The following is a 13,828-nucleotide window of genomic DNA, read 5'->3' as shown; positions in this document are numbered from 1 at the left end:
GTGATCGTGGCCCTGTTTGGCAAGTGCAACTACGCAGCCCAGGCAAAATTCTTGGCTAAAAGTTCATTTTAATGTTTGTCAAGGCCAAGCTTTATCCCCTTCCGTTTTTGTTTCTTTTCAGTTTTCCCCTAGTTTTACCGTCATAAAACTTTCGAAAGTAATTTCTTTTAGAAAAGCAGTTATACTTTTGGTTTTAGAATCATTCTCTAATGATATTTATTTGTTTGGCACGTGTATTGAATTTTCCTCCTTAAGATTGTTTTTGCTGAAGAAACTATTTACTCCTATTTTTTTGATAAATCAATTAGAATTCCCACAATTGCGTGCCATGCCAACTGTAGTAATACGTGCATACATTCATGCCTATTAAATGTACAACAACGTAAGTTTCAAGGAACATTCAGTAAAATATTAAAGAAAGCCACTGTGAGTGTATTTGAAATTCTGGGTCAATTAAGAAAACATTTAATCCTATTCTTTTAAAAAAATTAATTAATATTGCCCAGCAAGTGGTAATTAAAAAATCATAGATTCATGCCTTCTAAGTTTTGAGGGGTCGCAGATTTGCCAACAATAAACGTGGATCCCTATATTGTTGCCGGTAGCCAGCTTTCCCCCGATTTTCTTGGCGTAGCTCAAGGCCAGTCAACAAAATGGAGAGTTTACCAAGACACTACTAACCTTTTTTTATATTGTAGATCCATAGAAATAATTTCTGTTCAGTGAGCTGGAACGCCGGCAGAGACCTCTGCAAAAACTTTAAACAGTGCTGCGAAAAGGAATTTCCTCTTGTTTTCCGATGGCAAATAAGCTCAGGTAATAATTCATCATTTTCAATTTCATTTCACAATCAGCAAGACGCTTATAGTCAGATATATATTGTACTCCATTTTTATGCACTCATATAAAGACATAGGTGCAAATAAACACATGAATAGGCTGCAAATTTAAAATAAGGTGGTGCAAGAAACTCCGATGGAGTCCAATGTTACCGTCAATAAGCCGTCGAAATTTCATACTATTTAATTAGTGATAGGACATGTTTATTTTAAGATTTGTTGCGCATGATATAATTAGCTAGTAATAAATTGAACAGTAGCTACGCGCTAATTAGGCTAACAATAATTATGCTCTAAAGTACTTTATGAAAATTCCTTTAAAAACAACACTAGTATAATATTTTGTGTGGTACCAGGTTGGAGGGTAAAGTGGCTGTAATAACTGGTGCTGCAAGCGGTATTGGTGAAGCAACTGCAAGATTGTTCGTGGAACATGGAGCTCGTGTAGTCATTGCTGACATTCAAGATGAACTTGGCCATCAAGTAGTGGCGTCAATCGGTACCGACAAGGCCAGCTACCGCCACTGCGACGTCACTGACGAGAAACAAGTCGAGGACGCTGTCGCCTATGCCGTCGAGATATACGGTACCCTCGATATCATGTTCAGCAATGCTGGCACCCTCGGCACCCTCAGTTCCGTTCTCGACATGGATATGACGGTGTTTGACCAGACGATGACTATTAACGCACGAGGATCGGCATTAGCCGTCAAGCATGCAGCTAGAGTCATGGTAACTGAAAAAATCCAAGGCTCCATCATATGTACGGCAAGCGTAGAGGCTATTTTAGCGGGTGCAGCTCCTTTAGCCTACGTGGCGTCGAAGCACGCCATCCTAGGCGTGGTGAAAGCGGCGGCGCGTGAGCTGGGGCAACATGGAATTAGGGTGAATTGTGTATCGCCTTATGGCATTGCGACGCCAATGGTATGCAAAACGTTCGGCGGGGATGCCGCCCCTATTGAAGCTTCAATATGTGGAAATGCTAACTTGAAAGGTATTACATTGAGTACAAAGCATATCGCAGAAGCAGCACTTTTCTTGGCGTCGGATGAGTCGGCTTACGTTAGTGCTCATAATTTGGCTGTCGATGGTGGCCTAAGTTCTATTATGAAGCTAGATTAAATCCTCCTCTAAATTCATTTACAATATTGCTATTCCCTCCCAGGATCTTTTTTAGTTGTTATAGTTACTATGGGCTTATTTGTTTTTATCAAGATTCGAATATACATTTGAATATTGAAGTGTTGCATCTAAATATGAAAGCTGAACAATTAAAAGTGTTTGTTTTCGCACGACAAGAATACAAGAATGTGAAATTTTCCTAAGGGTTTGGCAGCCTCTCGAAAATAAATACAGACGTCTTCGTACTAATCCGCAAGACTCTACTAAATCTGCCTGTGACTTGTGAGACCTATGTAGCCTAGGCTCTGATACAAACTTGTCATGACCCAAAACTCAACCTGTCGTGATGGCGCCTATCATGGTACTAGGCAAGCCGACTACTCAGACATTTACAACACTTTCAACTTGAAATTTACTAAAACAGTTTAAATAATTAAGAATATCACAAAACGGAATAGAATATCATAACTCAATACATAAGTTTTCCCAAAAATCGGGGTGTCACTGAGCACATGAGCACCTACATAATGACATAGTCTGGTACACTGTCTGGAAGTAGAACTGAATAAATAAACTGAAATATAGGGAAAGAGAGCCAAGGCTTGCGGACACCAAAGCAGCTACCTCGATGATCTCCGAATGTCGAAACTCTGTGAATCAACACCCGACGTGACCGGACATGCTGGATCTGCACATGAGGTCCCAGGGTGTAGCGTGAGTACAACTAACTTAATAAGTAACAAATCTAACCTTTGGACTGAAAGTAGTGACGGGTTCAAGTATTACAGTCCACATACAGCATTAACAGTACGAAAAGTTACAGAAAAATATGACAGTGGTATCTCAGAAATTCATAATCTACAAGTAACGGTACAAGAATTTAGACATGCTTTCAGGTTTTGCAATAAAAATTTAACATAGAACAGGGCAGATCCAGCCCAAATGCAAATAAGATCAGGACTGATCCAGCCCAAATATAAATAAATTACTAGAATATGTGCTCACTGTAGATGTGCAGACTCCGGAGGGGCCGAACCAGTCTAAGCGCTATAATAAGCCAAATCCTAGCATTAATCAAATAAGTTTGCTGCAGCGTGCAGCCCGATCCCATGAATATCACTCGCAATAAACCCTCAACCTCACTCAATCATTAATCTCTCCAGTCTCTCGGGCTCACAAGAATCATGATAATCAGGCCAAACAATGATGATATGATGTATCAATAAAGGACAACAGAGATTGAGATATGATATGTAAATAATAACTGTGACTAAGTATAAAAGGACAAGTTAAGCAAATAGTTCAACATGTAACACGACCTCTGTGGGTCCCAACAGTACCAACACGTAGCCTAAGCAGGATTTCTAACATGACTGACAGCTCAATTGTTCTAACACATGGTGAAAATACGGGTAACAACAAGATTATTCAACTATACAGTCTCATGGAATCGACCAAGTCACAATTCTTACGGTGCACGCCCACACGCCCGTCACCTAGCATGTGCGTCACCTCAACACCAATCACATAATACGAAATTCGGGGTTTCATACCCTTAGAACCAAGTTTAGAAGTATTATTTACCTCAAACTGTGCAAAACTCTACTCCAATAAGCCTTTGCCTCGTGAATCGGCCTCTGAATCCAAACTTGATCTGTTAACCATCCGAACTCCACCCGAGGCCCCCGGGACCTCAACAAAGCACACCAACCAATCCTAAGAAACGATACGGATTTAGTCGAACCCTCAAATCACATCAAACAATAGCAAAAATACGAATCGCACCCAAATTCAAGCCTAATAAAAACTAAGCAATTCCAACTTCTACAATCGATGTCAAAACCTATCAAATCAAGTCCGATTGATCTCAATTTTGCACACAAGTCATAAATAATACAACGGACCTACTCCAACTCCCGGAACCACAATCCGAGCTCGGTAACTACATAGTCAACTCTTGGTCAAACTTTTAAACTTTCAAAGCCTCTAATTTCCAGTTTTTGCCATTTAAAGGCTAATTCAACTACGGACCTCCAAATCACTATTCGGACTTACTCCTAAGTCAAAAATCATCCAACGAAGCTATCAGAACCATCAAAACTTCATTCCTGATCCATTTACATATAATTCACCTTCGGTCACCCTTTTCAACCTAAGCTTTCAAACCTTGAGACTAAGTGCCTCAACTCATTCCGAAACATTCCTTAAATCGAACCAACTACCCCGGCAAGTCACATAACAATTATTAAGCATAAAATGAGCAGTAAATGGGGGAACGGAGCTACAACTCTCAAAACGACCGGTCGGGTCGTTACATCCTCCCCTCTTAAGCAAACGTTCGTCCTCGAACGGGTCTAGAAACGTACCTGGAGTCTCAAATAAGCGTGGATATATGCTCTGCATCTCCAGCTCGGTCACCCAAGTAGCCTCCTCAACTGGCTGACCTCTCCACTATACCTTCACTGAAGCCATGTCTTTTGACCTCAACTTTCGAACCTGTCGATCTAAAATGGTCACCGACTCCACATCAGATGTCAAATCACCGTCCAACTGAACCGTGCTGAAATCCAGAACATGAGATAGATCGCCAACATACTTCCGGAGCATAGAAACATGAAATACTGGATGAACACTCGACAAATTAGGAGGTAAGGCAAGCTTGTAAGTCGCCTCCCCAATCCTCTGAAGCACCTCAAATGGCCCAATATACCGAGGGCTCAACTTACCCCTCATCCTGAAACTCATAACGCCCTTCATGGGTGAAACCTTGAGCTGTATCTTCTCCCAACCATGTAAGCAACATCACGAACCCTTCGATCGGTGTAACTCTTTTGTCTAGACTGCGCCATGCGAAGCCGATCCTAAATCAATTTAACCTTGTCCAAAGCATCCTGAACCAAGTCAGTACCCAATAGCCTAGCCTCACCCGGCTCAAACCATCCCACCGGAGACCGACACTGTCTCCCATACAAAGCCTCATACGGAGCCATCTGAATGCTCGATTGGTAGTTGTTGTTGTAGGCAAATTCTGCGAGCGGTGGAAATTGATCCCATGAACCCCCGAAATCTATGACACAAATGCGTAGCATATCCTCCAATATCTGAATAGTGCACTCAGACTGCCCATCCGTCTGAGGGTGAAATGATGTACTCAACTTAACCTGTGTGCCCAACTCTCGCTGCACGGCTCACCAAAACTACGATGTAAACTGTGTGTCCCGATCTGAAATGATGGATACCGGCACACCGTGAAGGTGAATAATCTCGCAAATGTATATCTACCAACCGCTCCAAAAAATAAGTAGTCCCAACTGGGATGAAGTGTGCGGACTTGGTCAGCCGATCCACAGTCACCCAAATAGCATCAAACTCCCTCGAAGTCTGTGGGAGTCCAACTACAAAATCCATCTTCACCTACTGACAATTAAGGTACCGAGCTACAAACCCCATTATATCCTTCTTCATCCTCCTCCACCAATAATGCTGCCTCAAGTCCTGGTACATCTTCACGGCACCCGGATGAATGGAATACCGCGAACTGTGAGCCTCCACAAGAATTAACTCACTTAACCCATCTATATTAGGCACACAAATCCGACCTTACATCCTCAACACCCCATCATCCTCAATAGTAACATCCTTGGCATCACCGTGCTAACTGTGTCCTTAAGGACAAGCAAATGGGGATTATCATATTGGCGCTCTCTGGTGGGATCATATAAGGAATACCGAGAAACCACACAAGCTAGAACCCGACTGGGTTCCGAAATATCTAATCTCACGAATTGGTTGGCCAAGGCCTGGACATCAACTGCAAGAGGTCTCTCACCAACAAGAATGAATGCAAGGCTACCCATACTCACCGCCTTTCTACTCAAGGCATCGGCCACCACATTGGCCTTCCCAGGATGATACAGAATGGTGATATCATAGTCCTTTAGCATATTCAACCATCTCCGCTGCCTCAAATTTAGATTATTTTGTTTGAAAAAATACTGGAGACTCCAATGATCCGTAAATACCTCACAAGATACATCGTAGAGATAATGCCTTCAAATCTTCAATGCATTACGATGGCAGCCAACTCCAAATCATGGACAGTGTAGTTCTTCTCATGAGGATTCAACTGATGCGAAGCATAAGCAATCACTATACCCCCTGCATCAAGACACACCCAATACCAATCCGAGAAATATCACAATACATTGTATAAGAGCATGACGCTGAAGGCAAAAGTAGAACTGGAGTTGTGGTCAAGGCAGTCTTGAGCTTCTGAAATCTCTACTCACACTCATCTAACCACCTTAAAAGATCCCCCTTCTGGGTTAATTTGGTCAAAGGCGATGCAATAGACGAGAAACCCTCCACGAAGCGACGATAATAATCGGTCAAACCTAGAAAGCTCTGAATCTCTGTAGATGAGGTGGTCTGGGCCAACTCTGAACCACCTCTATCTTCTTTGGATCCACATTAATCCCTTCACTGGACACCACGTACCCCAAGAACACCACTAAGCTAAGCCAAAACTCACACTCGGAGAACTTGGCATAAAGCTTCTCATCCATCAGCCGTTGTAACACAATCCTCAAATGCTGGGCATGCTCTTCCTGGTTACGTGAGTACACCAGGATATCATCAATGAATACTATGACAAACGAGTTGAGATAAGGCTGAAATACATTGTTCATTAGATGCATGAATGCAGCGAGGGCGTTGGTCAGCCCAAAAGACATCACAAGGAACTCATAGTGACCATAACGGGTCCTAGATGCTGTCTTTAGAATATCTGAGTCCCGAATCTTCAACTGGTGATATCCAGACCTCAAATCAATCTTAGAGAACACCCTCGCTCCCTGAAACTAGTCAGATAGATCATCAATACGTGCCAAAGGATATTTGTTCTTGATTGTAACTTTGTTCAACTGCCTATAATCAATGCACATCCGCATAGTACCATCCTTCTTCTTCACAAATAGAACGGGTGCACCCGAAGGTAACACACTGGGCCTAATAAACCCCTTATCAAGAAGTTCCTGAAATTGTGCTTTCAATTCCTTCAACTCAGCTAGTGTCATTTTATACGGAGAAATAGAAATGGGCTGAGTGCCCAGCACCAAGTCAATATCCCTGTCGGGCAGCATGCCCGGCAGGTCTGCAGGAAATACATCTGGAAAGTCTCGCACCACCAGAATAGAGTCAATAGTAGGAGTATTAGCACCAACATCCCTCACAAAGGCCAAATAAGACAAACACCCCTTCCCAACCATCCGTTGGGCCTTCAAATATGTAATCACCCTGCTGGAAACATAATCTAGAGAACCTCTCCACCTGATCCTTAGCAAACCCGGCATCGCCAATGTCACGGTCTTAGCATGACAATCCAGAATAGTAAGACATGGAGACAACCAATCCATACCCAAGATCACGTCGAAATTAACTATACTGAGCAATAAGAGATCAACTCTAGTCTCTAATCCTCAATAGTCGCTACACATGACCGATATACATGGTCCACAATAATAGTATCGCCCACTAGTGTAGATGCATGAACAGATGAAGCTAAGGACTCACAGGGCATATCCAGATAACGAGCAAAATATGATGATACATACGAATAAGTGGAACCAAGGTCAAATAATACAGAAGCATCTATGTGGCATACTGAGACAATACTTGTGATCAGTGTGTCTGAGCCCCACCCCGAGCTGGCTGGGCGGGTGGTGAAGTAACTGGTGCTGAAGTCGTGGCCTGACTCCTCTACTGAGTTGGACCTCCCATAAGGCGGGGACAAAATATTTTCACATGACCCAACTCTCTATTGTCACGCCCCGACCTTGGAGAGTGTGACCGACGCTCAACCGAGATAACCCGGCCGAGCAAGCCTGCTATATTTCCTTCTACCCAACTCACCCATAAATAAAGAGAAGATAAACTTCATTAATTAACACCACGCGGGTTCATGAACAACACTAATTCCATCATCATTAGTTACTTCATTTATAAAGTCTCAAAATACATACACTTTCATAGTTGAAGTGGAATATATAATACACATACGACGATACTATCTTGACCTTTCCAATACCAATATATAACCCATACCATGTCTACGGAGCATCTAATAGATACAAAAGAGTAAAATAATAGTGCCGGCAACAAGGCTTCGGCTATACCTCTAAACATAATACACATACAACAAAAGATGCACGACCCCAGAATGAAGTGGAGTTCACCAAGCCAACTAGGAAGAGAGTGTACCGCTATCATTGGTCAATGCCCTCCACTGTGGAACCACCTGCATCCATTAAAGATGCAGCACCCCCGGAAACAGGGACGTTAGTACATATCGAATAATACTAGTATGAAAACCAAACACCTATGTAAGGACTTGGAAATACAACATGAATATGATGAATCATGGTAACAATAAAAGGCTTAGTTAGCTATTAAAGTCATAGAAAATTTATTAAGAGTTTTTAATAACATTTATAAATTTTTAAGTCGGGGATCCTTTACAACTAGCATTAAACAAAGTGGCCCTGCCACCTCACCCCAATGTATGCGGATGGAGGTGTATTCATAATGCCACATTTTGGATTCCCAAAATGATAATAGTTTGTACAAAATAGTTCCATTTCAAATCAACCATTTGGCACCTTTGGACTTAGAAAGTGTAAGTTCATAAGGTTTCATCATATGAGAAATAAGCATTTAATCATATTGATTTCATACAAGATCTTCTTCCCAAAAGGGGCATAACATAATTAAGTCAAAAATAGAGAATCATTAACACACGAGGGTTCTAACATGTTATGCTAATCGAAAATCAATTTTACTAGTTTGAATACCCCACATCAGTAGCGTTCCATATTCGAACTTCACACGATGGAGTTTTGTAAGAACACGGGACTTCCAATACCAGAAAAAGAGTTTAGCCTTCATACCTTGCTTTGAGATTTCCTTAATTCACTACACAATTCCGAAAATCCTAGCAACTTCGATCTATTTAGAGACATAGAAAAATTGAACACAAATTAGGAGGGAGTTCATGGTTCCAGCTCATTTGAGTATTTTATCAAACACTAGATGGGTATTATGAGTTTAAGGTCCTTCTATGGTGGATTCCTTCATTCCACCACCCAAAATCTATCCAATTTAGCTCAACATTCTTCTCCCAACCCTTGATAGTACATGCATGCATAATGGACAACTCCCACCCCCAAGAATTACCTTTCTCATTACCTATTTTCAGAAAAATCACAAAATTGAAGGTTAGGGCTAGAATCTTACCTCTTGGTTGAACACCTTGTGAGCTTTCTCGTTGAATTTCAAGGCTTGAGCAAGATTTTGGATGAACAATTATCTTAGGGATTTCACCTCACTCTAAGGCACTTCCTCTCTCTTAAAATATCAGATGTTCCCTTCAAAAATGGCCTCTTATGTCTAATTATCGAGATAGGGTCGGGTTATAAAAATTAGAAAAATGAAGCTCTGATACAGATCTGCGATCGCATATGTGACCGCATAACGCTTCTGTGGTTCGCAAAATGGACCGCATAATGGCCCTCCAGAATTGGGCACTTTTGCCTCACTCTGCGACCAATCTGCAGTCGCATTATGCACCGCAGAACTTCCCTCATAAAATTCTTTTGTGGTATCTGCGATGGGTTGTGCGGCCCACAAAATGATTATGCGGCCGCATAATAGACCGCATAATAGTCCAAAAAATTTTCCAAGTTTCTGCTTCAGTCTGCGGTAGCTCTACGGTCCGCAGATCAGTTCTGCGACTGCAGAAACGCCCTGTACTTCCAAAAATTTTCTTCAACTCCCCAACGCACTGTCCAACCCATAAGTCTACCTCGGCATCACAAAACCTGGGTTTTAGATGAAATTTTTCGGGGCCTTACATCTTCCCCCGCTTAAGATCATCCGTCCTCGAATGAGGGCCAAAATCTGCCATTAGAAACCAATTTGACTCAGCTGCTATAACACACACCAACAGTTCTAGACTTTTGACTAACTCCCTAAATTTTCAAAATTTTCGGCAGAGTCTCCCTTGTAACCGGGCCTATCCACCTGTCAGAGAATCCCAGATTCCAATCCTAACAACACAACCACAACACAATGATGTAAAATAATATGGAAACAACACCAGCAACAACGCCATAAACATTGCATCACCAAGAGGGAGTATCCTTAACATAGGCTGTACAAATGATACATAATTCATAGAAGGTAAACTCTTAGCATTTTCATATAACACAACTTTATAAATACATGGCTATTCAAACAAATGAGGGTATTTCTTCTTCATTACTTCCTCGGCCCCCCAGGTGACCTCTTCAACCTACTGGTTCCGCCATAGTACTTTCACAGAGGTAATTTCTTTATTTCTCATCTTACAGACTTGCCTATCAAGAATGGCAACTGGAATTTCTTCATAAGTCAATTCCTCGTTAACCTCAATAGCCTAAACTGGAACAATAAGCGACAGATCTCCAACCACATTCTTCAACATGGATACGTGGATCACCGGGTGCACTAAAGACATCTCTGGAAATAGTTCAAGCTTGTAAGCCACCCGACCAATCCTCTGAATAATTATGTATATTCCAACATACCTCGGACTCAACTTTCCTTTCTTACCAAACAACATTATACCCTTCATGGGGGAAACCTTCAAGAACACCCAATCATCCTCTTTAAACTCCAAATCCCCGCGACGCACATCCGAATGGGACTTTTGATGACTCTAAGCAGTTTTCAACCATTATGTAATGATCTTAACCTTCTTCATAGCCTGATGCACGAGGTTCGGCCCTATCAATTATTCTTCCCCAATCTCGAACCACTAAATGAGAGATCTACATCTCCTACCATATAAAGCCTCGAACGGTTCCATCTGGATACTAGCCTGATAACTGTTGTTGTAGGTGTCACGCCCCAAAATTGGGGAGCGTGACCGGTGCTCAACCGAGTGAATCCGGCCGAGCAAGCCTATTAGATTTTCTACTACCCAAACTCATCCATGAATAAATAGGATACATATCTTCGCTAATTAGATAATAAGATGTTCATGTCTACAATACCAATTCATTACCAATAGTTCCATCATGTTAAGGTCTTAAATAGAACAAGTAATACAACATAGTTTGACTTTCCCAGCACCAATATACAACCCACACTATATCTATAGAGCCTCTAAAGATACCAAAGAGTACAATGATAGTGTCGGCAATAAGTCTCAGGCTATACCTCAAAACACGATAACACATACGAAATAAAAGATGCATAACCCCGGAATGAGATGGGGCTCACCAAGTCAGCTGAGAAGAATGAGCACTGCTATCACTGGTTAATATCCTCCGTTGTGGAACCACCTGCATCCATTAAAGATGCAGCATCCCAGGCAAAAGGGACGTTAGTACATGTCGAATAGTACTAGTATGAAAACCAAACACCAATTTAAGAACTCGAAAGTACAATATGAATATGATGAACCAGGGCGACAATAGAACAGCATAGATAGCCGTTTAAACCAAAGCAAGCTTATCAAGAGTTGTCATTAACATTTATAGAATTTAAGATGAGGACCTCTGTAACCATTTTCACACAAAGTGCCCCCCCCCCACCTCACCCCAATATATACGGGTGGAGGTGTAACCACAATACCCATTTTCACACAAAGCGGCCCCGCCGCCTCATCCCAATATATGCAGGTTGAGGTATAAACACAATACCCATTTCCACACAAAGCGGCCCCGCTGCCTCACCCCAATATATGTGGGTGGAGGTGTAAGCACAATACCCATTTTCACACAAAGCAGCCCTGCCGCCTCACCCCCAATATATGCGGGTGGAGGTGTAACCCCAATCACAATCTCTACACAATTTGGTATAATAGTTTCCCACATAAATCATGACTTGGAATCATAACACGTAGATACACAATTCATAGTTTGGAACACATCCTCAATTTATAATACAATATGATAAGAGCACTTGAAACACGAATTGAACATATATCTTTATCACAAAACTTATTCGGAATACTCAACTTGTAATAAATATCTTGGAACTTACAAGGATATTGGGGTTCCAATTTTTAAAGAAGAGTTTATCCAACATACATCAATGGAGCTTCCTTAAACTCTAAAATGTTCCGAAATTCTTAGCAACTTCAATCTATTTTAGAAATATAACAAATTGAGCCAAAATTAGGAAGATGCCCATGGTTCTAGCTCATTTAGGCATTTTATCAAACACTAGGTGTGTATTAAGGTTTCAAAGTCCTTTTATGGAGGATTCCATCATCCCACAACCCAATATTTACCATTTTTAACTCAACAATATTCCTACACCCTTTGATAACACATGCATGTAAAATAAACAACTCTCATGCCCAAAAATTATCTTGCTAATTACCCATTTCTAGACAAAATTCGAAAATGAGGGTTAGGGTGTAAAATCTTACCTCTAGGATGAAGACCTAGTGAGTTTCCCTTATTAATCTTCCAAAATTTGAGCAAGAATTGAAGAACAATTATTGAGGAACACCTTCTCACTCTAGAGCACTCTCTCTCACTCTAAAATGTCAGATTTTAGCTCAAAAATGGCCCAAAGTGTGTATTTAACGAAGTAGGGTCGGGTTTCAAAAACACAAAAATGAAGCTCCGAAACAAGGTCTGCGATTGTATAGTCGATATGAGAACCGCATATCGGCCGCATAATTGGTGTCCAAAAGTGGCAAAAATTTGCCTGGCCGCAGACCTGTTCTACGATTGCATAGTGAATCGCAGAACAGTTCTGCGGTTGCATAGTGAACTGCAGAACAGTTCTGCGGTTGCATAGTCGACCGCAGAATGGCATCCAAAACTGCCCCTCTCCTGCCTCACTCTACGGCCATTATGCGGTCCGTAGAGTGATTCTGCGGTCGCATAATGGACTGCAGAAATGCATTTCTCTGCCAAATGTTTTCCTTTATCCCTCAGTGCATTGTTCAACCCAAAAAGTCTGAGCCACAGATTTATACAATCCCTAAACACGTAAGCCCAATCCGGCATTTTTTTTGCAAACTTTTACGGGGCCTTACAGTAGGTAAATTCTATGAGCAACAAATGATCATCCCAGCTACCCTTAAAGTCAAGAACACAAGCCCGCAACATATTCTCAAGTGTATGAATTGTCCGCTCTGCCTGCCCGTCAATCTGCGGGTGAAAGGTTGTACTAAGATTTACCTGAGTACCCAACCCTTGCTGAAATTTCTTCCAAAAGTTAGTTGTGAATTGTGCCCCCCGATCAGAAATGATGGAAACTAGAATGCCATGCAGCCTGACGATTTCCTTGATATACAATTGAGCATATTCTTTCGTTGTGTCGGTAGCCTTAACAGGTAAGAAGTGTGTTGATTTCGTGAGTCGATCCACAATCACCCAAATCAAGTCGAACTTGCGAGGAGTGCGAGGTAGTCCTACCACAAAGTTCATATTGATCATCTCCCATTTCCACATTGGAATTTCTATGTTCTATGCCAACCCACCAGGCCTTTGGTGTTCGACCTTCACTTACAGACAATTTGGACATCTTGCCACAAAGTCCGCTACATTCCTCTTCATATCATTCCACCAGTAGACTTCCTTAAGATCATGATACATCTTTGTAGAGCTCGGGTGCACGGAATACCTAGAAGTGTGAGCCTCGGTCATGATTCTTTCCCGAAGACCATCCATATTTGGAACACATAGTCTCCCTTGGTACCTTAGGGTACCATCATCCATGCCAAGAGAAAAGGCCATGGTCTTATGTTTATGAATCCCCTCCTTCAATTGTACCAATAATGGATCGGTGTATTGCTTCTCCTTGACTTC

The 13,828-nt window shown here is 41.7% G+C and overlaps 1 protein-coding gene across 1 annotated transcript; it reads left to right on the top strand.

Annotated features, from left to right (window-relative positions):
* The first annotated feature begins 451 nt into the window (after positions 1–451).
* Positions 452–2,164, top strand: LOC107774180 (short-chain dehydrogenase reductase 3b-like). The gene is made up of 2 exons (XM_016593657.2): positions 452–816; positions 1,196–2,164. The coding sequence occupies exons 1-2, from the start codon at positions 800–802 to the stop codon at positions 1,959–1,961; spliced, it is 783 nt and encodes a 260-aa protein (XP_016449143.1). The 5' UTR covers positions 452–799; the 3' UTR covers positions 1,962–2,164.
* Positions 2,165–13,828: the final 11,664 nt, after the last annotated feature.

The sequence above is a fragment of the Nicotiana tabacum genome, chromosome 19, assembly GCF_000715075.1.
Source record: "Nicotiana tabacum cultivar K326 chromosome 19, ASM71507v2, whole genome shotgun sequence".
NCBI lineage: Eukaryota > Viridiplantae > Streptophyta > Magnoliopsida > Solanales > Solanaceae > Nicotiana > Nicotiana tabacum.
Note: the sequence above shows the minus strand (reverse complement) of the source record. Positions and strands in the feature narration are given on the sequence as shown.